The 23,513-nt window shown below is 42.9% G+C and overlaps 1 protein-coding gene across 1 annotated transcript; it reads left to right on the top strand.

Annotated features, from left to right (window-relative positions):
* Positions 1–12: 12 nt before the first annotated feature.
* LOC135503410 (stalled ribosome sensor GCN1-like) lies at positions 13–23,511 on the top strand. The gene is made up of 45 exons (XM_064796974.1): positions 13–29; positions 123–255; positions 660–855; positions 1,061–1,169; positions 1,456–1,554; positions 3,227–3,361; positions 3,691–3,759; positions 3,965–4,073; positions 4,238–4,312; positions 4,640–4,768; positions 4,966–5,118; positions 5,309–5,482; positions 5,744–5,896; positions 6,272–6,446; positions 6,646–6,805; positions 7,034–7,208; positions 7,446–7,749; positions 7,906–7,996; positions 8,269–8,385; positions 8,613–8,811; positions 8,999–9,309; positions 9,516–9,740; positions 9,941–10,068; positions 10,359–10,548; positions 10,746–10,982; positions 11,136–11,330; positions 11,483–11,729; positions 11,946–12,067; positions 12,328–12,622; positions 12,920–13,140; positions 13,321–13,528; positions 13,706–13,902; positions 14,425–14,614; positions 14,847–15,133; positions 15,366–15,530; positions 15,710–15,871; positions 16,104–16,343; positions 16,533–16,916; positions 17,166–17,396; positions 17,675–17,868; positions 17,976–18,187; positions 18,834–18,982; positions 19,282–19,386; positions 19,573–19,791; positions 19,974–23,511. Exons 1-45 carry the CDS (start codon positions 15–17, stop codon positions 20,097–20,099), a joined length of 8,010 nt encoding a protein of 2,669 aa, XP_064653044.1. The 5' UTR covers positions 13–14; the 3' UTR covers positions 20,100–23,511.
* The last annotated feature ends 2 nt before the right edge of the window (positions 23,512–23,513 follow it).

Raw genomic sequence — 23,513 nt, 5'->3', positions numbered from 1 at the left:
GTTGCACAACCAACATGGCGGACACTGAGGTAGAAAACCATGCTTGTTCAACGTGGCCCTGATTTACCACGTATAAAATGACATAAATTCGATAAAAACTCATGTTATATTTTTATTTGTAGCTCATGGAAGCTCTGAAGGCCTTTGCGCTTCAAGCGACAACCTCCAAAGTCGGTGTTCGAGCCAGCTTATTGCAAAATTTGCTGTCCTGCTCGCATCTTTTTTCTGGCAAAACCCCACCTAGCGGGAAAAAAGGTAAACATTATTGAAAGGATGAAGTTTATCACTTGATCTTATGTTCTGTTTACTTGTTGGTTCCTATTTTTAGACCAACATGTCATCATAAAATACATAGTCAATGTGTTTGCGAGCGACATTATCTCATCTTGCCGGGCTGTGGAAAGTCGAAAGGCAGTGACGATAGTAGAGTGATGTCTTTAACTTTGTATCGCACCTGACCAAGACAGGAGACGGTTGGAGCCTGGCGTTTATATATATAGCCGGCAAACAAACCTCAATATATATGGGCACAGCAACCAACAGAAAGAGAAGGCTAGAGTACACTTACCAGGACAGCCCCAGCCAAGAGTTGCTAATGCTATCCTATTCCTAAGGAGTCCCTTTCAATCATTGATCGATGTCTGTCTTATGTATTTCAGAACTGCCAGACAACGTCTTAAAAGGATTTGTGAAGATTCTGCTATCGACTTTGCCATTTTACAAGGATGGAAAATCACAAAGACTTGTCAATGACATCTTTGTGTCATTAGCAAAGTGTAAAGCTGTTAGCTTGGCCAAGTACTTGTCTCAAGCATTAGCTGAATTGTTTGAGCCGTACAAGAAGGCCAACCCATGGTAGGTTGAAGGACAGGTGATAACAAAGAGACGAAGTGAAAACCCCCTTGGTATTGAAGTGTGCTTTTGAGAAAAAATCAACTGAGTGACCATCCAAGATAGGACAGGCTCTGCCTTTGAGTTACTATAGATTATGATGAATGAGTGTCATTGTTAAGAAATCTAAAACATCAGATATTTTATGGAGGTACACTTCATATTTCAGCAAACATGCATCTGGTATGGCCTTGCGGGCCTTCTACTGGACCTACCTGGTGATCAAAGAAGGGAGGAAGGCTGGGACACTGGAGTTTGGTGCAGAGTTCAAGGCGTTGGTAAGTATTGAGGAGCCCCCAAGTGGTTTACACCTGGGGATAACCAAGAATTTTATTTCTTGATGAACCAGTGAATGTGGCTTTCATAAGTTTCAAGGAACTAAAGTACCTGGCTCTTCATTGCCACTACAATGAGACTTACAGCTGAGCTTCCCTGTATCTGGTGTCCATGCCAGGGCAAGGATAAGACCCCACCAAGTGAAAAATATAAGTAGCCTGTAATGAACTAAAATACCTAAGGGAACTTCTCATATTGTGTGCTTATTGCAATTTCTGAATATTCCAGGTTGAGGTACAGTCCGTCTTATGCTATGTGGCATTCTCTGCCCAGAAGCCCATTATTGATACAGCAATGTATAGAAAGAGTTCACGACTTTGGAAAGAGGTGAGTTGATATATCATTTTAAATAGAAATGACATGTTGAAACAAAGAAAACTTCATGCATTTCATAACCGTTTCAAAGGTCCACCATGGCATGACCGCCAGACCCCGTTAGCGAAAGATGAGCAAAATAGGTGGAATGCCTCTCAGCTGGATGTTTATAATAGGTCAGATAAGCTGATTGATTGCACTCCAAGGCCTTCCTCCTAGACATCTGGTATTGCACTACAGACACCACCTGCTGTGTTAGGTTTACCTGTCTTACTGGGTTCATTACACTTGGTGCAATATGGGTATGTGGATTAGATCGAATGCACTCAATGTGTTGCTGAATTCGTGCCATGAATTGTTATATAATGTTATATAATGATGAGTCATGGATTGGTCAAGGAACAGTTGCTTCAATGATTGTGATGCAGAGAAGCAGTGTATGCTTCTGCATTGGTTTCTATCTGATGTCCATGAAATTTTCGTTCAAAGTCACTCTACAAACCCTTGGCAGATTTGAAGCAATATTCCTGTTTGTCACTGTTACAATACACCTTGGGATTTCACCCCAGACTGACCATAAAATTCCTAGGCCAAGGTCTGCATGGTCTGTGTGTTAACAGAACAGGTAAAGATGAAACAGCATGCTTCATGCTAAACTGGACATTGCAGGATAGGCAGTATATCCACACCTGATGCATTGCAATTTTTTTAGCTTAAGTTGAAATTGGACGGATAGTTCTGACCTGGCTACAGGGAGTCTGTGTCAGTAAGTAGGCCACGCAATAGCATACATTATATAGGTCGCAGGGATGTGTACTATTTTCAAGTTAGGTCGAGATAGAGGCAAGGCTCCTCTCCTAAGAGTAAGGGTGGGGGTGGTCAAATTCGGATGGATAACAGTGAGCCCAGGGTAATCTAGTTGTACCCCATTCTGTCCCACCACTTTGCACACGATCGCTCTTCGCAGGGCGGAACAATATATTGTTTAAAGCCTTCAAGGCCCCTACATCATTATTGTTTACAGGCCTAACTTAAAAAGCAAGGTACATGTTTTAACCAGTCTGATGAAAAACTATGAAAAAAAAAAATGTTTTTTTCACATAGGCCTACTATAAACAAACAGTCCGAAAAAGCAGTTACATCCTGCACCATGATCAACTACAATATTGCAATATAGAAACAAGCATCCGACAGGACCAATCAGGTCTTCATCTGAAGCATTGCCATTAGGCCTACATTGAGTACACTCTGATTTTGTCAGATGATGTGCCACTTACAGGCAGGAGTAACGATAACAAATTCTGTAACACCTGCTGTGGTAGGTCAGCCAGACATGCCATAGGAGATTAGGCTAGATTGCGCTAATCTCTGATCACGCCTGATTACCCTAATAACAACATCATCGGGCAATTCAAAGAGAAACTCCAACCTCACGGCCTCAAGGCATTTGCCTTTGCAGCCTGAGGTTCGCTTTTTAACCTTCGCTAACGGGATCTGGCTGTAATGGATTCACCCATTTGCATGGAGGTGGTGAGAAATGAGAGTTTATAGCTGTGAAGCATTGCTCTTTTGTCTCAAAATGACCAAAATTGTATCCCTCTGAGACAATCGGTTGCCTGTGTCTCTAAGTTGGTTTGTAAAGGCTTTTCACTTTCTTTCTAAACTTTCCAATATCTCTTCTCAGTTTCCTGACTCACTGGAGCACTACCTGACCAAACTGTCCTCATCTGAGCTCGGCGTGTACAAAATCTGTCTGATTGGTTGTGTCATGAAACATCTAGGTAGATTGAAGGACATCGAAACCATCAACAAGAACAAGGTCAGTGAATGCGATCAATCTAAATAGGGATGCTATTCTGCTGAACATTTCAATTGTAAACAACATTCTGGAGTCCCCTAAGCAGAATTTGACCGGATTTAACCTGAAATAGTAGTTTCTGGTTGGCACTTCTTGGAATGCAGACTTCAGCAATTCTTATCAAACCTTCCACTGGAACCTAATTTTGCCTTCAGAAATGCTGACTATGCACAATAGGTATTCATTTGATAACGGGAATACCTTGCTTGCTATTATCTTAGTAAGACCAGACATCAGTTTCTACAGAACATTCTGTGTTTCAAATCCTAGTATACTACTTTGCTTTACAGGCCACATTCCTTGAGAGTTACAACAAAGATGTACTTGGTGGTAAAACTAAGCCAGCAATACATGTACTTGTAAGTATACGTTAATTCTTTTTACCCAGGTAGTGACTGCCCTGGCCAATTTGATGTTGATTATGACAGGATTAATAAACTGATTAAAAATTTGCAAGACAAGCTTACTGACGAAAAATTTGCTCGACAAGCTTCATGGTACATCAAATGGTGCACCAGCTTAGTTCTAGCACAAGTGTTTGAAAGTTTGTACCTTTTATTCCAGGACTGTGCCAAGAATCTGCTGCGCCATGTGACTCATGAGGAATTCAAGGAAATGATTATGCCATACATGAAGAAAATGATGCTGCGGAACCCAGAAATAATCATTGACAGTATGTGTTTTGATATTTGGTGAAACTTGTTTGTTGGTCTTTGCAGTGAGTTAGGTGCATCCAGCGAATTTGGGACACTTAAAAGAATCTGATTCTGTTATATTGTACATTGTATATAGTACTCTTGTTTAGTTGCAACTAATCACATGTCACTTTTATTTCAGCCGTTAGTCATCTCTTGTCCAGCGTTTCAATTGATCTCAGTCAGTATGCTGCAGATCTGGTCTCTCAGTTAGGCAGTAAGTAATAGTACTGAATCACATCCTCCTTCAGCAGGCCTTTGTATTATTCCTAAAACACACTCGATCAAAACCCTGCTGTAATTGGTGTGAATTGGAAAGATATCTTGGCCATAGAGGTTGTCGTCGGACTTTCCAATGGTCTCCTGAAACCTTTCGAAAGGAGAGTTAGACAAAATGATCTCATACTGACTGTGGTGTTTCAACGAGGAACCCATTTTTTTATCGCTGGCCGTGAGCCCGAGCCTCACCGAGCCACTAGTCCATAGCAGCGCCTAAAAGTGAAAGTCCATCTTTTTAAACGGTATTTTTTGTGTTGGGTTTCAGGTCAACTACATGTGAAAGATGACCAGGTGCGAGACAGTGCTGTTGCCGCCTGCAAGGCATTGGCCCTGCAATGCAGTGATCGAGGAGCTGTGGAGAAAATGGCAAAACATCTCTTTGGTGTCTTGAATGGTATGTCTCTGCATGTGTTTTCGTATGTATCTTGAATCTTCAAACGGTTTGCTCAGTTGACCTTGAAGCTACATACATGTACCACGGTTCATCAAAGATGTGGAAAAAGATTTATTTTCCTGGTGCAAGTGTCATCCCTGTTCTTTTTGATTGTTTATTTGGCTTGTGGTGTTATATATTATATCCTTCTGTCCCAGGTTCCGAGGGCAAGCTGAGTGTGACCTCTCATCGTCAGAGCGTGTTATCAGCGATTGGTAACCTGACTCGTAGCCCTGTCAGTGGAGCTTCTGTCATTGAGAACTTGGCCGGAGAGATTGGAGAAATGTTCATCCCATTTTTGAAGCAGGAAGGTAAGTGTTTGATTGAAAGGTTGACCTTTGTAAATTACTTGTGGGTACATATTCATTTAGAAAACAAACACATGTCTTCAACTTGCACAATTTAGTGTTGACCAGAACTCACATTGCCCTTATGTTATGTGCTGATGGTTTGTAGACCAACAGAGTATTTACAATACATTATAACTTTTATCTTTTTCAGTGCATGAAGCTACATTGGCCCACGCTCTCTCCATGTTCTCCATGTGGTGCTCCAAATTCTCCAGGGAGGTCCCCACAAAGATTATCCAGTGGTTCCCAACCGGCATCGCTCTCAAGACATCCACATCGCCTGTCCGGATAGCATATCTTCAGTGTATGAATGAAGCATTCACTGGTATGTTTTTGCATACTTTCATTCTCTTGAATTGAACTTAGGAATGAATCATGTAACCTTTGACTTTAGGCCTGCAAGAACAAAGTCTGATAATGATATTAATGATGAGACTTCTATTTGGTTTCATCGCTGAAAGTGCTTCAAATGTTTACAACATGACTGCCCGTTGGATATAGGGTATTGATTTGAATTGATTTTCATAGAATGGTGCCTCAAGGTTGCCTAGCATCTTCCTTCATTTGTTTATCCGATTGCTTGCAGGTGATACATTAATCCAGGCCGGTGGACTTGTCAATATTCTCCTGCAGACACTAGAGAAGGCTAGCAGTCAACCCAGTCAGTTCAGTCTAGTCACCGAGGCTGTGTCTGCCTCTTGCTTACTTGTGAGGTTATCTATTGTTGATATACAGTTAGGTGAGTGTTAAGTACAGATTACTGCTGAGTGGTAAAATGTATTTGTTGCTGCTGAGAGTGCATTGACCAAACCTTGACAGTTGAATCAGTTTACGCGCATGCTCAAATCAAAATCGGGCATCATTATTCAGCCTGCCCAGACAATGAGGTCGAGAGAATCTTGGTTTTAGTCTCATTAAAAGTACCAAGGAGCCAGAGACTCAAAACAGTGTGGAGACACTAGGAAATTTATCCACTAAATTATGAGTCTTGTTGCCTACATTCATGGGAGGAACATGCTCTTTAATACCTCCACTTTTACCCTTTCACCTCAACTACAATGTAGCCATGTACTCGTTGACTTCAGTACATTTGCATTTGTTCTGATCTTTTCAGAGACCAAACTTGGTCCGTTCTGGGCTGTAGTCCTTGATATGAAGAAACAGTTGTTTTTCAATGACAAGTACCTTCAGATGTGCAACAGTGATGATTCTGCTCTGCAGGCCCTGACCACGTTGTCTGAACGTCTGGTCCTCGACCATCCAACCAAGTTTGATGAGAAAAACTCCAGGTAACAAACACAGAAGGTTGACATCAAAATGTTTTGAAATTTGCTTTATTTGGGTACTTCTTTCAGAGTACTTGAACAAACTCGTACTCTGGCAGTATTCTTTGGATGAATTTTGCTGGGTTCTCTTCTTCTTGTGAACTGGCTTGACAATTAATTGCAATTCAAACTTAATGTAACTGGACATCTTCTTCTCTTTTAGGCCCTTATATAAAGTGATCCTTCAGTGTTTGACCCATCCCAGATACAAGGTTCGCCAGCACGGACAGGCCACTGTCAAGAAGTTACTGGCAACCCTCGGAGGTACTAAGTTGGCTCTGTCTCTGATTGAGGAATTCTCTCACATTCTTAACTCTCAAAAGGTAATGGCATTTACTTTATTTCTTGTTGTATGATCAGTTTACTTGATGCAAATCTTTGCATGGAGGTGCAGGTAACATCCATCAACCTCCCTCAGCTAGTTGAGTATGTCTTTATTCCTCTTAATAAACCTTCCCAGATGGACTTTGCAAATAACTTCACTTTGTTGAACTATGAGAGGCATCACATCGATATCAAGCAAAATATAACCTATATTGCTTTTATTTCAGCTGCCTGCGGCAAACCAACCAAACGAGGAGGGGGATGCTTCCTCGGAACTGGTGAGGTCACCTCGAGTTCTACATGATGGTCTTCTAGCAGTATGTGACTTCAAGAGTGCTGGCATGATTGAGGCAAGGAGTGCTGCACTGACTTCTCTGTTTGTTGCGCATCATCCATATGTCGGTAAGTCTGAACATGTTTATATTTCAAAATAGCTATTCTTACTTTGTTGTTGGAGAGGACTGCCGTTCCAATGACAGGTTTTTCAGCTGCCTCTTGTCATTCGTCAAGGATGTCTCGTAAGCTGGCTGCCTCCATGGCCATGTCACAAAATTTGCTCTTGCCTTGTAAAGTTTAATCACTTCTGAATTTCCTGAGTAGACATTAGGTCAGTGGCTAAACTCGTTTTTTGTCCTTCAGTTGCATATAATCAAGACTTGTGGGTAGATTTGTTGGCGGGACTGAAGCTCGATGCTGGTGCCTTCGTCAGGAACAGAACTGAAGAAATTCTGGACCTGATCACAAAAGAAGACGTGATTACAGAGAGCATATCGAATGCCTTGACAACGTTGACCCGCGTCGCACCTGACGCAATTCTCCCGAGGCTTGAGAAGCACTGCTGTGACTTGTTATCAGACTCCACACTGCAGACAATCACAAAGGAAGAGTATGGAATCTTCACAACGCCCGAGGGACATCTGTACGATATGACGGAAGTGGATAAGTGAGTAAATCCTCTACCTCTTCTTCTCATAGCTTTTGCTACATCTGTCCTACAGAACCAAGTCAATGTCCCTCAATAACAACCTGGTGATCGTCTTTTGTTTCTATTTTTGTCCATCTTGTTGTTTTTCAAAACTGATTGATTGTGTATTTTCAGGGCTGGTGAGGAGATGTTTGACAAGAACATCAGGAAAGAGAGTAAGCTATACTCCTTTGAAGATCAGATGGCGGCAATAGAGGAGAAAAGGGTAAGTGGCTAGTTTCGTGCAGCCAGGTTTAAGTTCAAGAGAACAACGTATACTGGCCTTGTTCAAAATGCTTTACAGTACATGTACTTTCTTCTCCCTGCCTAGTGATATAAGGCATCTAGCATGCACAGATGATGATCTCTGAATAACTAAGAGGGCCTAGAGCAAATTAGGTGTGGTGTGATAAGAGGCAAGTACCTTTTCGGATGTTCCATTCTCCAAGTACCTGTGCCATGGTGTTAGAGTTAATTCTGTCAATTCTTTCTTCATAGGAAATGGAACGAAAGCGTATCGCTGAAGGAAAAGGCCGAATATTGAATAAGAAGCAACAGGAAATATTTGATACTCTCATCAAGAAGGAGAAGGAGATCAGAAACTACGTCAAGGAGGTATAGAATTTTAATGTCATTGGTGGCTGATAGTCCAATTTAGGTTGGGTGGAGTTAGTTCAAACTCTCTTGAGCATCTAGTAAAAAGTTGTCTCCAGTGGTTTGAAAATTCCTTGAGTGATTTGTATTTACAAGGCAGTGCAGAAAAATAGATGAATTGTATTCTGAGAAAGGTTGTGAAACTGTGGCTAAACTTCATGATTCATATTTCAATATGATTCTTTCAGCGAGATGATAAGCTGAGACGTGCCTGTGCCCTCCTGTCTGCTGCTCTGAAAGGCAGCCCACTGCAGTTTGGTAAAACCATTCGTGCCATACTACGAGTGATTGTGCCCCTTTTCTCCTCTCCCATGGCTGCTCCGAGAGTCACAGAGCTATTTGTTGTGGCAAGGAAAGCTGTCTTTGATGAGGAAAACTGGAATTTAGGTAAGTTGCCTTGCATCGAATCTTCTTTTGAAAAGTTCCATCTCGGTTAAAGGTTGCAGTAGGCCTTTGGACTGAGTTTTGTGTTTCGGTCAAATGGTCGCCCGTTTGATGATCAGTATGGCTTGTGATCTTAAACAAGATATTCAAAGACTGCATTTCAAAATGTGGATTACCAATTTATTTGCAGGGTCTCTGATTGCATATTCCACACTCCGTCTAATGCAACCTGAGTGTATGGTTGATGTGTGGTGGTGCCAGGAGCCTATCAAGCAACAAGCCCAGAGGGCCATCAACCTCCTACATAAGTTTACCATGTCACAGGACGACGGTGCTGGACTCTTCACACCCTGCTTCTCCTACTGTTTCTATCTATTGAAGTGTATCCTGAAAGTGGCTAGTGGGGCAGTGGGTAGAGATGCAGCAATCATGCAGAAAGCTTTGGAGATTATGAGCCAATTTGCTGAACTGAGATCCAAAGAGGGCAAGGATTCAAAGGCAGTAAGTGACATTCATTCAAGGGAAGAGAGGGATAGGTGGGCTTGTGGTTAAGATGAGAGACTTGTGATTCAAGCGTTTGAGGTCAGAACCCAAATCTTGGTTAGCAGCCAACCATACTGGATCCCAGTAACAAGACACTAAGGAAGGCTGGATACTTTCTTTGTCAGTGTTTGGCTCTTCTTGTACTGATCTGTTTCTCATTGCAGTATGGACCAGACCTGCTCCCACGGAAAGAGATGCTGGACTTGCTCCTTTACATTATTGGTACAGGTGGAGGCAAAGTTCACCAGACTGCCTGTGCGGTCTTGGCAGAAGTCGCCAACAGTGGCAGTGGGAATGCTGGATGTGCTGAAGCTGAGCAGGACGAGGTGGATGCTCTGTTGAAGGCCCTGCAGGCCCCAGCAGCGTCAGTCAGGGAGGCAGCCCTTTTGGTGAGTTCTTCTTATAAAGATGTTAATGGGCATCATGTATTGTGTGTACAATGACAACTGCTCTACTTGGCGGACATGTATCATACGAAAAAAATTGTTGGAGAAGCCATAATGCCAAAAGACTTCCACTGTATCTTAGAATGATATGTAGTTTGCTTTGATATTCCCTCTTTAAAAGTCTTGATTAACTTTTCCTGCAGGCCCTCCAAGCAATGGTTCTAGTCTTACCAACACCTGATGTACACCCAGAACATGGCATGAAAGTCTTACAGCGACTCCTAATTGCACAGTTTGATCAAGAGGAAAACGTTGCGAACCCTGCCAAAAAGTAAGCAAAAGAACAGCACCATTTCTGTGACGTTAAGGTCAAAAGAAAGTTCAAGTTGGCCAGTGTTAATAGTGTGACTGTAACTTTCTGTTAATAAACACATCGCCAAAGTTGGTATGTGTCTAGTTTAATACCAGAGGACAATTGAGCAGCCAGTGCAAGATGGGTATTGTGAAAACCCAGTTGGAGGACGTTGCTTAATGTGTCTGGCTCCTAAGTCACTTGGAGGACTTCTCCACTGCACAATACCATGGTGCTCTGCCTGCAACTGTGTTCATATTCCTTTTCAGATTATTTGAGGACGCTGGTCTCGAGATGCGTCACGAGTTGTGCACAAGTTTGATAGATGAACTGATCCACCAAGAGGAAGTCATTAGAAGGGCTGCATCCCTTGCTCTTGGGAAGGTCCTGGAGGAATTTCCTAATAACTGTGCTCTTACACTGGCCATCATATATGAGAAATATGAGGAAATGTTATATGTGAGTATTTGTCTTATGAGCACTTGCTTGGTGGATCCAAGCTTTTGAGATTCTTTCTGTAATTTCACAATTGGAGGCACATAAGACTAACCCAGGCTGTGGGGAAGATCTCTCTGCCTACCCCAGAGGACGAAATCTATTTGGTTCACTCTTCCCTGCTTAACTATTAATGAATCGATATATGTTATCCTTCTCAGATGCCACCCCCAATATTAGACAACTTTGGACGCGTCGTTTCTGAACAACCACCAGACAAATGGGAGGCCCGTACAGGACTCGCCCTAGCTGTGGGAAAGATCTCCCCACTCGTCCCAGAGGACCAGATCAACCCTCTCTTCAGCTTCTTCGTGGACAAGGGCCTGAGAGACAGGAATGAGGATGTTAGGAAACACATGCTGGCAGCTGCTGTGTTGGCAGTCGAGGATCATGGAAAGGTCAGTTGCAAAGTAGTTTGAGTGTGCTGCTTGTTGTCTCGGTTCTCAAGGTGTCCGAGAGAGTTCCTCTCCATGTCAGCATTATGATGTGTTCTGTTAGCCCCTTTTTTCAACAGTTTATTTTTTTCACGATGTTCAAATTTTGTTTTTCAGGAGAATGTTATCACATTGTTGCCCGTCTTTGAAGATTTCCTTGCCAAGGCTCCTGACTCTGCAAGTTACGATTCTGTTCGTCAGAGTGTTGTCGTACTCATGGGTTCACTTGCGAGACATTTGGAGAAGGATGACCCTAAAGTCAAGCCTATCATAGCCAAGCTGATAACAACATTGTCTACACCATCACAGCAGGTAAGAATTGCCAGTTTCCTGTCTTCAGAAGCTTTTCAGTCCAGTACTCTCATACGCGTCAGGATATCATGGCTTACATTGAATACAGTAAATTCTTGATGACAGTAACCATCTTGATTCTGTTAATTTCCATCATTTGTTTGCTTCCATAGGTACAAGAGGCAGTTGCCAACTGCCTACCACCATTAGTACCAGCTATCAAACAAGACGCGCCAGAACTTGTCCAGAAATTGATCCATTTGCTTCTGGAGTCTGAGAATTATGGTGAAAGGAAAGGAGCTGCATACGGCCTGGCTGGTCTGGTGAAAGGCCTGGGCATCTTGGCCCTGAAACAGCTAGATATCATGTCAACACTACAGGATGCGATACAGAATAAGAAGAATCCAAAATACCGGGAAGGTAAGAAAACATTTTTCAAAACATTGGTCAAATTTTGCATGAGACTTGGAGTCATCATGGCCTAGTTATAACTGGACAGAGTTACCAGTTTGAGTTGACAGCTCATCTGAATCTAATGTTGAATGAGCTCTCCAAGTAGTTATTTCAGTTCTGTAAATTTGATGAGACCAACCTTAGAGGCATAGGATGTAACTCTTTGATGTCCCTTCCTTGCAGGTGCTCTGCTAGCATTTGAGATGCTGTGTCTGATGCTGGGAAGATTGTTCGAGCCTTACGTTGTCCACATCCTGCCTCACCTCCTGCTGTGTTTTGGAGATAACAATCAGTATGTGCGAGAGGTAAGAATCAGAAACGTCTGCTGGAAGTGTACACTTGTTTAGAGCCGTTACCAGAAAAACCATAGCTATATGATCCTCTTGATTCTCTTCAACAAGCTTAACTTAGAAGTTGGTGCAATGGACTAGCATCTTCTCCTGGAGAAGAAAGATTCTTCGTGGTGTTAAGTAATCCAGGCGCTGCTATGTTGTGTTAGTCTATTGGCTCAAATGATAGAGCGTTATATTGCATTCTTAACTTCGTTTTAAACTTGACCTTTTAGGCTGCTGATGAGACAGCGAAAGCTGTGATGAGTAAACTTAGTGCTCATGGTGTGAAGTTAGTGTTGCCATCGTTGCTGTCTGCACTCGAGGAAGACTCGTGGAGGACTAAGCAAGGCAGTGTTGAGTTGCTTGGAGCCATGGCTTTCTGTGCCCCTAAACAGCTCTCAGCCTGCCTACCTAGTATTGTCCCTAAGCTAACAGAAGTGCTCACTGATTCCCATATGAAGGTGAACAAAGCTGGTGCTCAAGCTCTGAGACAGATCGGCTCTGTTATCAGGAATCCAGAAATTCAAGGTAAGAAAGACAATGAAGGGAAGATATTTTCAATGATGTGCTTGTGTTTGTTGTCACAGAAAGACTAAAGCAGGCTTTACGTTTGCCAAAAGTGCGGTTTGATTACACTTCATCTTCTACATGTTAAGATGAATGACCTGAATCTCAGCTAGAGTCTGAAACCTATTGATACAAATAGAATTTGGCTGCTTTAAGATGCCCTCATAGTTTGGATGCTAACCGTTCAGATGTTTGTTATCTTGACTACTTAGTCTCATCTCTAGACATAGTCCTCATTACGATAATTGTGCTTTGTAGAAATTGTCCCAGATCTTCTCGACGCTCTGCAAGAGCCCACAAAGAAGACCACCCCCTGCCTGTGCATCCTGCTTGAAACCAAGTTTGTGCACTTCATCGATGCGCCTTCTCTCGCTCTCATCATGCCCGTGGTTCAAAGGGCGTTCCAGGATCGGTCAACAGAGACAAGAAAGATGGCCTCGCAGATCATTGGGAACATGTACTCCCTAACCGATCAGAAGGTATGTTGTCTTTGTCTATGTAATCTTTAAACAACTAAACATATGAGGATTGTGAAAAGGATATGGTTACATTTGACTGCAGAAGTGTGGAATAAGTTTTCATGCAAGACAGATCAGTGGAGCTGAATTAACTTATAACTACCCTGAGTATTTTCTGAATTAAAATGATTGCTTTTCCAGGATCTGTCTCCATACTTACCGAATGTGATCCCGGGATTGAAGCAGTCTCTGCTGGACCCCGTCCCAGAGGTGCGAACGGTCTCGTCCCGGGCTCTAGGTGCTATGGTCAAGGGTATGGGAGAGAGTAGCTTTGAAGACCTGCTGCCTTGGTTGATGCAGACTCTCACTTCGGAGAGTAGCTCTGTGGATAGATCTGGTGCTGCACAGGGTGAGTGGTCAAAGTGAATTTAGTTGAAAGGGTTGGGGATTTTTTAAATAGGTATAAGTGTTTCCATACATTGTAGATTGAATTATGACAAAGAAGTGATTCAAAATAACCAGATGTAGAGTAATCATGATTGAAGTAATTTGTGCCAGTTGGTAATTGCTAGATCATCGTTTATAGGTTTGAGTGAGGTTGTTGGCGGTCTTGGCTTGGAGAAACTAGAGAAGCTCATGCCGGATATTATCCAGACAGCAGAGCGTTCTGACATCGCTCCACATGTACGAGATGGTTACATCATGATGTACATCTACTTGCCGTCTGTCTTTGGAGAAGATTTCATGCCCTATATTGGACCCATCCTCCCATCCATATTGAAGGTGAGTATCTGGGATTCTGGTATTTGATTCATTCCTAAAATCTTGATTTCAGAGGGATGGTTTGCTCTGAATGTTAAGTTGTCCAACTCCTGCACATTGTCCGGGGGACACTCTATAAAACAGCCACCTCACTTGTGAGCTTGGGCAAGTGAGGTTACTGTCCGACTCATGTACAGTGTGGGTGGATTTAACACCGTCCTAAAATGCCATTCAAAGAATTCGAGAAGACAGATGATCGAGATCATTCACAGTCACTGTATACATGCTTCCCGAAATTGGTGGCTTGCATTGGAACTAACTTTTTCCCCTTGTCCGTCATTAAAGGCATTCAAGTGTGTTGGTCAACCATGACTATCTCCTTTGTCCCTCCACCATAAGGCCTAGTTTCCCCTTATGACATCACTATTTCGGACCCTTAGCGCCCCATTTCTGGAAAGGTGTATACTTTGCCTCGTCATGGTGTCAGTCAATGTAAATCCCCATTTTACACATCCTTAACTGATCAACATCTGTACATTCCAGGCATTAGCAGATGAATGTGAATACGTTCGAGATACAGCACTAAAGGCTGGTCAGAGGATTGTCAACTTATATGCAGACACTGCCATTGCTCTTCTCTTACCTGAGTTGGAGAGGGGTCTGTTTGATGATAACTGGAGGATCAGATACAGCTCTGTGCAGCTGTTGGGTGACCTACTCTACAGGATTTCAGGTGAGTTTGGGCATTGTACAAAGATGGCTTACTGAGTGAATTGGCGTGAGCTGCATGCACTGGCAGGCTGTGAACTTTCCATAAGCTAGTCGTACGGCAGATGTAGCAAGTTGGAAACGGAATAAAAGAGATGAACACAAGCTTTTCATGATCAGATCTATTGCTTTGTAAAATGAACCCAGCTGGATGATACATGAATGTTAATGCCATATGTGTCAATCTTTCATCCTAGGTGTAACTGGAAAGATGAGCACAGAAGGTGCTGGTGATGATGACAACTTCGGCACTGAGCTCTCCCAGAAGGCTATCTTCAAAGCCCTCGGTCCCGGCCGTAAGAACCGTGTGCTGGCTGGTCTGTATATGGGTCGGTCTGACACGGCATTGATGGTACGGCAGGCTGCCCTTCACGTCTGGAAGGTTATTGTGGCAAACACGCCAAAGACACTGAAGGATATCTTAGGAACTCTGTTCACACTGTTGTTGGGATGTTTAGCCAGCACTAGCTATGACAAGAGACAGGTAGGTCAGATTTAAAAGTGCTCCAAACTGAAAAGCTTGATAACATTAGCAGAGGAATGCATTGATGATTTATTCCTGGATGGAAGCATTTTCCTGTGTCAAGTTTTGAGTGAGATTTTTGCAGCAGTTTTTGGAAGTTTTTGTGCAGAAGAGTGCCTGAAACTTGGGTGAGGGACCATTGGTTCTAATCCATACTGTACTTCAATGTTTTGATTTCTTCTCTCAACTTCAGGTTGCTGCTCGAACACTTGGTGACATCGTGAGGAAGCTCGGTGAGCGTGTCCTCCCCGAAATAATTCCCATTTTGGAGAAAGGTCTGGAGTCAGACCAGGCTGACCAGAGGCAGGGCGTCTGTATTGGCCTGAGTGAAATCATGAGCTCAACAAGTAAAGATCATGTAAGTAAAATTATTCATTCTCCTTGCCCTAGTCCGTTGATGAAACTTCTTTGATTGCATTTGTATTGTATGTCGAGGGACTAGTTCTGGGTTGTACTCTCCCCTTTGCTGAACATGCTGAACCCTTATGATTGCCATCTGGCTCTCATATACATGCTCATAAATATTCCTATCTCCAGGTAATGGTGTATGCTGAGAGTTTGATTCCGACCGTCCGTAAGGCCTTGATGGATCCTCTGCCAGAAGTGAGGGAAGCAGCAGCAAAGACGTTCGACCAACTTCACAGCAATATTGGCCAATGGGCCCTCGATGACATCTTACCACACTTGCTCAACCAGTTGGTAAGTTTACAGACGTTTCTTTGTAAATTATGAATGGTGTTAACCTCTACATGTATGCTTTGATCAGATTTCATCAGCTGTGATACCATACGATACATATTTTTGCATTTAATGACACCATGACACATGCATGGTGTGACTTCATTGCATCGTTGAAACCTGTGACATAACTCGGAACAGTAAAAGAATCATGAAGGAGCTGTATTCATAGAAAGCTTGTGGCTATTTTCAGAATGAGGAACCAGATCTTGCTGAACCAGCTTTAGATGGTTTAAAACAAGTGATGGCCGTGAAGAGCCGGGTCGTGCTACCTTACCTCGTTCCCCAGCTGACTGCGGAACCTGTCAACAGCCGTGCCTTAGCGTTCCTGTCCTCTGTTACTGGAGAAGCCCTGACCAAGCATCTCGGCAAGATCCTGCCTGCCCTCATGTCAGCTTTGAGTAAGAAGTTGGGAACACCAGATGAGTCTGAGGTGAGTTTATCCGACTTTCCAGTGGCTGGTAAAAAAGCCCTACTCAACAGAAAATGTAGAATGATGGTGATCTGTGATATTTCATGACACACTAATGAGATGGTCATTGTTCAGTTGGTGTGATAGCTTTTGCACTGAATGTTGCAGTATGGATTTTCTTTACTCATTTCAAACACGTCTTCTTTACAGGAGAAAGGCTACTGTGAGAGTGTGATCCTCTCAGTCCAAGATCCAATCGGAGTACGGACTATCATGGATGAACTCCTTGGAGCGACGCACAACTCAAACGAACTGATGGCAACGTCTTCTGTCATCATATTACACTCGTTCTGCAGCCAGACAAAAGTGGACTACTCGGAATATATCCCGCAGCTTTTGAACGGAATGATCCTGTTGTTCACGCATCAGGACCAGAGGCTTCTACTGGCTGGTTGGGAGTGTCTGAATGCTGTGACAAAGAAGCTTGATGCCACAGACATGCTGCAGCATATCGCAAATGTTCGTCAGTCGTTGAGATTTGCTTTGAAGGATTTCAAAGGGGAGGAATTACCTGGGTTCTGCCTGCCAAAGAAAGTAAGAAATTGTTCCTTTTCTCCACCAAGCATACTTACTTACTTGAGCCGTGGCTCCCACTAGCGTAGCCCTTAGGGTTCCAAGGACAAGCAAACAGGTGCACCACAGCATGGTCGGGAACCTCGACATTGGATACTACCTATACTCACTCCAATATTAGATAGACTCCAAAATGTCAGTAAAGCAAAAAATGCCTTCTTTCTGCTTTGTCTTGGGTAGTTAATTAACATGCCTATCATTTTCTTCCAGGGAATCGCACCCATTCTGCCAATCTTTAGAGAAGGTATCCTCAATGGTCCAGCTGAACTGAAGGAAGCTGCTGCTGTAGGCTTGGGAGAAGTCATCAGACGGACCAGCCCTGATGCTCTCAAGACGTCTGTCGTCCACATCACCGGGCCACTCATCCGTATCCTTGGTGATCGATATGGTCACAATGTGAAGGTGGCGGTTCTCGAAACACTGAGCATTCTGCTCGGCAAGGTATGCTCTATGTCCTTTATAAACTGTCTATAAGGGCCCCATCAAGGTTTGAACCCCAGACCACTTGCCTCTGAGGCAGCTAATCTACCAACTGAGCTTGATGGGAAGTCCTTCAATCCTGGACTGGTAGGGATGACACCAACAGAATCCCTTTTTACTCAGTTATGTAGCCAACTATGTTGGTATGATGGATGTATTTGGGGTGTCCGTGGGTATTTCATTTCATGTATAACCAGCGTATCATACCTGTTTTAATTTCTCTTTTGTTTGTCTCTCAGTGTGGCGTGATGTTAAAGCCTTTCCTGCCTCAGCTCCAGACAACATTCATGAAGGCGCTGAACGACCCACATCGACAAGTTCGCCTCCGAGCTGCAGAAGCTCTTGGCAAGCTCATAGTCATTCACAGTAAGGTGGATCCCCTCTTTGGGGAGCTTCATACAGCTGTCAAAACAACAGATGATCCCTCTGTCAGGTATGTTATGAAAAGTTTCGCGGCAAGGTATGCAGTTCTAATCTTGTTGTTCTAGTCATGAATGCCAGGGTAATCATTGCACTACACTGTTGCTATATATCTTTCAGAGAGACCATGTTACAAGGTCTGAGAGGCTGCCTGACTGGCTGTGGTGGTAAGATGGGAGAAGCTGTAAAGAAACAGATATCAGCGACCCTCATCTCGCTTATATCGTCAGGTGAAGATGCGACCAGAACATGTGCATCTGGATGCCTGGGTGCTCTTTGTGCTTTCATTTCCTCAGAAGAATTGGCAGCACTCATGATTGACCAATTACTAGGTAAGAACATTGGCTTGTCTTTGCTGTGGAGCATCAGTGAACGCAGAACCAAAGTTCCTGAGATTGAACCAAATTTTACTATCAAATCGATATTTTGTATGGGCCATTTTATTCCCAATTCATATTCCTGCTTAGATCCATATGACTTATTGCCAAATGCCAGAAATGCTTCTATGCCATAGGCCTGGCCCATTGCTGTAAGCGATATTGGCTCTTTTGCCCCATTATCAAATAGGCCTATTGCTGTTGATAGGCGCATGCACGCAACTCATTTGCCTTAGATCACAGGCAGATTGCCACTAGTAGCATGCAAATGACTTACTTGCCTGGTAAATAGGCCTACAGCTTGAGAAGCAAGGTGGCACAGTAGAGAGCATCCGGTAAATAGGCCTACACCTTGAGAAGCAAGGTGGTACAATGGAGAGCGTCCAACACGCTGTTTCACCAAGTGTAGCACAATAGGTGCTCCTTGGTGTCTACAGAAAGGCTTCTGGATTAGGCTGGGGGATAAATGTAAAGTGCTTTGAGACAGTACAGTTGTACAGTATAAAAGACTTGTCATTGACTAGGCCCTTTGCAGTGTCAAATTATCTTATTGACAGTTTCAATTTGATGATGTTGTTGCAAATTATTTTGTTTCTTTTAGATACAGATCAGAGTGTCGACTGGACATTACGACATGGCCGTAGTGTGGCCCTGATGGTTGCATTGAAGGAGGCTGCTAGCCCATTACTCTCTGTGCAGTCTGTTGAAAAAATTGAGGCGGCTGTCATACAGAATATATCGTCAGATAGGGTAAAGCGTAAAGAATGAAAACTTGCATCAGTCTGTTATCGCGCTATCACTTCCTTCTGACATGATGAGCATTCAAAATTGTCACGTGTGTCAAACATCAAAATCCTATTTGAAGGTGGTTAATTTCACTATGATGTGGATAAGTGAATATATGATGAAATCACAGGATTGCTGCAGATATTGTGGGTTCTATCATATCCGGGCAAGAATTATTGCTATTCTCACGTAATGGACCTCAGAACAGGACATGACTGAATAGTAGTGCTGTATTTCATGTAGACTGTGTATGTCTTTTGCAGATGCCTATAACCCTGAGTGGTTTAAGGAGTAGCGGCTTTCTGATGAAACACATCCTGGAGAAAAATGAGGTTCCCTCAGCATATCTTTTTACCACAGTTTGCAAGGTGAGCATTTCGAACAGGAGTTTGTTATTTCTTTCGAAATCTGACAACCTCGGCATAGATGCAAAAATTTATATGTAAATCATCAGGGCAGATGAGAAGACCTCTCATGAGTTTGCATCCAATAGCAGGCATTTAACTAAAAGTGACCGTCTACCCTTGTAACATGTTAAAACCCTTTCATTGCAGTCGATGAAAAATGAGTCGAATGACGTCAAACAGTGCGTATCACGAGTGATGAACTATGTAGCTGGCCAACACCGAGGCATGCTACCCAAGCCATTGATCAAGGCCTGGGTGCCTATGTTGGTCAACGGGTGCAAGGAGAAGAATACAATGGTGAAAAGTAACAGTGAATACGCTCTTATTAGGCTGCTGCGCATGAAGGAAGGTGACGAAGGCCAACAGGTGCGTAGACTGTATGCTGGGTGTCGACCATTTATACAGGGTTTCTCAAAAGAAATATTGAGTAGTCTTTCGACAAAAGTGCATTTGGCTCTCTCAGGTCTCAGATAGTCTTCTGAAATATCATCTGTACTGCAGTTCATTGGATTTTACCTTGATTATCTTAAACCCTCCCTATTTTGCAGTCTGCACTTGCCGTGATGGAGTCCGGCATGAAGGATGCGCTCAGTGACTTGATTGGAAAAAGTTTGAGAAGAACCATCGCACAGAGTGAGACAGTCAACGACCTGGACGACACGATCTTACGATGATGACAACGTCAAATCTAATAACAGACTGCATGTTGTTTTTGAGAAGTCAAGAAAGTGTTCTACAAGCTTGTCCTGGCAAGCTAGGATATTTATGTTTTAGTTGCAAATAAAAAGACCTGCTGTAATTGTAAACAAAGTGTTAACTGTTCTGAATTCCTGCTGTAATTGAGTTAGACGAGGTGAAGCCTTAGCATTCACTTGAAATTGCTTAGGGATCTCAGGCAATCGGAGAGACATAGAACAGCTGATATGTTTAAAATGAACATCAGTGCTTGTCACCTCGATCTCGTTTCTTGTCTTCTGATGAGACCTGATACACTGGGTCTGAATTTGTGTCTAACATTTCCTTTAAAATTGCAGCAGGTCAGATATCATTCATGTAAGGTATTTCACATTGAAATGTTATAGACCTTATTACTACAGCATAAGTAGCCAACCATCTTGACCAAAGTTAGGTTATTGACAGACTGGGCCTTGAACCAGACTCTTTGTCAACAATGAAGGCTGTAACTGGCAGTTAGAATCGGAATTATCATTTGGAACCACTACAATTTTATTTTTTCCCTGCAGTACCTCGATACATTGTTGTTTTAGTGCTATATGTTTAATTCCAATTTGGGTCTATAAACTTCTTTGCTGTTTCCAACCAGGGATGGGCAAATACTTTGTAGTATTCCCTCAGAATAACCTCATTTCCCAAAGGGTAGGTTGGCTGCTTCTACATGTAGTTGTTGAGAGGTCATGTCTGAAGACATTGGGTGACTTTAAAGTTTCGAGTTAGTGTTAGGTGTTGGTGTTGGTGTCAGTGTTAATCTACAGCTCCGAACACCTGGTCTGGGTTAACACCGTCATTAACACTCAGTGTTAACACTTGGAATGGGTGTTGGTGTCAGTGTTAATCTGAACCCCAAACACCAAGTAGTCTGGTCAATATACAGTTTGACCCCAAAAAAATAGCTAAGGTTTTTCAACTGATTCTGTTAGGTTTTGATGTAACATACTAAAAGTGTACCAAAATCCCACCCCCGGAAAAGGTTCATTTCCAAGATGGCGTCCAAGATGGCTGCCGAAACCTCCCAGTGGCCATAACTCAGTTACTATTCACTCTATATCAACATCGGCATCACCTGGTGACTGAATTATGTGGCATCCTCTTTTAGTTAGTGCTGTGCTGATGAGAGCAATCATCTCTGCCTTGTTTTTGTCACGGGACCAAAAATCCTCCTTTTTGCCAGAAAACTCTGTTTCTGCAGTGAAGTTAACGAGGGTGCGTGTTTTTCCCCCGTCTTTGATTTGTGTTGTCCTTTATAGAGGGTCCTTCGCCATAGCCATCCAAGACAACTTTTGCCTGGCCGTAATGTCTCACTGAAGTCTGCCTAAGAGTCTGCCATCACACCATATGTTTGACCTTCCATCCATGGTACACGGTGGAGCAACGAACCACCATCCAGCACGTAACATTCTGTTTCACGTAGAGAGTACAGGACCGCCTCACTTGATAAGTCTGTCACATGATCTCGAATTGCCTGTGCAAGGTGCGGTTTGTCCGCTTTTCGAAGATTGTTCCTTGTCTCAAAGAGGGCTGGAGGGAAGTGGCTTAGTTCATAACTCAAAACCTCATCCTGGGAAAGATCTCCTGACTTCGACACCACAAGGAAACGTTGGAAAAGAAGAGCAGGATCAATTGTGCGATCAGCAGCATTCTTCACAGCAGAGATATTCCCAAGGGTTTTAGCTCTGTTCTTTCGCTTGAATTTGAAGGCAAATGCCGATTTTCTGATCATATCTCCTATTATCTTGTTCCCAACTGATTCAAAGTCATGAACATTCACATCTGGACCAGCTACTATCCCGTTGACGATATTCCTCACAGTAGGATCTGAAGTGAACGGTGAGCAGGAGCAAGCTTCAATCGAATTTTCTCAAGATCAGATGCATCTCTTTTGATTTGCGCTTCAGTGGAATCTTTGTGTTGTGGACTTGTAGCATAAGTCAGGTCTGTGAAATCCAGCATCGCACTGTTGTACTCTGGGAGCAGATAAGGTCCATAGATTGCGCATGTCCTTAGTCATCCCACTGCCACGAGTGAGACCTCCAGTGCTCTTTGGAGACCTCATCAATCTTTGTTCAATGACATGATCACTACTTAGTCCTGCCCAGAATTGGTTGCTTCGACCAACAATGTGGAATCCGTCAACAAACCTTCTATGCACATCTTGGTACTCTAATCATGACATCTTCATGAAAATGTAGACTTTTAGTATGTTATAAAGTACATTGAATCCTAACAGAATCAGTTGGAAAACCTTTTGTAGCAAATTTTTTGGTGTTGAGTGGGTATTTCTCATATATTGACCCGACTAAAATCTGAATTAACACCGATGTCAACACTCTGTGTTAACACCGTGTTCTACTGGGTGTTGGTGTTGGGGAATCCCCATTTTCAATTTGTAGTTTTTCACTTCACTTTATGACTTGACAGCTCAGGGGAAGCTCCACAGTTGTCTCAAAGGCAGGGAATATATGAAAAGACGATGTGATGTAACATGAACCTCATCTATGGTTTGTCGCTTCTGCATTTGTAAAATGCCAGGAAGGCTAGATTTAACCATCCAAATCCATGTAGTGCTGCATATTCAGAATACATGTGCTTTCGTGGATTAGGCATATAGATCATCTTGGTCTAAACTTTTACTAGGCTGCATCAAGTTGCATGGAAGGAAACCTAATACATGTTGCGAAGCACAAGGGTTGGTAGCTATTCTACTCTCCCGGAATTCTTCTGCCACCTCATCAATTTGGTTCTCATTCAGCCTCATGTGGTCCTCCACTGCCTCACTGCTTTCTGCAGCTTTCCACCTGTGGTTTGGCCGTCTTCTTTGTTGAAGTAATCCTGCCACAACTTGTTGAAATGGTACAAACCATATGGCAGCTAGCACCCCTAACTTTAAACTCCCGCCGGTGTTGACCCCTAGGGAGTTAGTGTTAGTGCTTATAGAAAATGCATTGCAAATTTAGGAAAATAAACACCAAGTATGGTTTAAGCTAACACTTGGTGTTCCAGTTGGTGTAAAATTGATACTTATGCCCAACTTTAAACTCTGCTCACACCAACACCGAGTGTTATCACCAACACCTCAGACAGAGTATAAAGTTTGTGTTAAGATGACTCTTAGTGTCAGTGTTAGTGTTAACACTGAACAACAACACCAACTTTAAACTCGGTTCACACCAACACCGAGTGTTAAAACCAACACCTCGGACAGCATATAAAGTTTGTGTTAAGATTACTCTAAGATGACTCTTAGTGTTAACACCAGTGTTAACTTGAAACTTTTAAGTCGCCCATTATTTGAAAAGTATTTTGGTTGAATGTTTTTTGGTTGGAATGCAAAATAAACTTATTATGGAACC

Source organism: Lineus longissimus, chromosome 2, assembly GCF_910592395.1.
Source record: "Lineus longissimus chromosome 2, tnLinLong1.2, whole genome shotgun sequence".
Taxonomy (NCBI): Eukaryota; Metazoa; Nemertea; class Pilidiophora; order Heteronemertea; family Lineidae; genus Lineus; species Lineus longissimus.
Note: the sequence above shows the minus strand (reverse complement) of the source record. Positions and strands in the feature narration are given on the sequence as shown.

Coding starts and splice junctions, on each gene's coding strand:
- LOC135503410 (XM_064796974.1), top strand. Junction 6,447..6,645: donor TTTGATGAGAAAAACTCCAG/GTAACAAACACA, acceptor CTTCTCTTTTAG/GCCCTTATATAAAGTGATCC. Junction 13,529..13,705: donor TAGATCTGGTGCTGCACAGG/GTGAGTGGTCAA, acceptor CATCGTTTATAG/GTTTGAGTGAGGTTGTTGGC.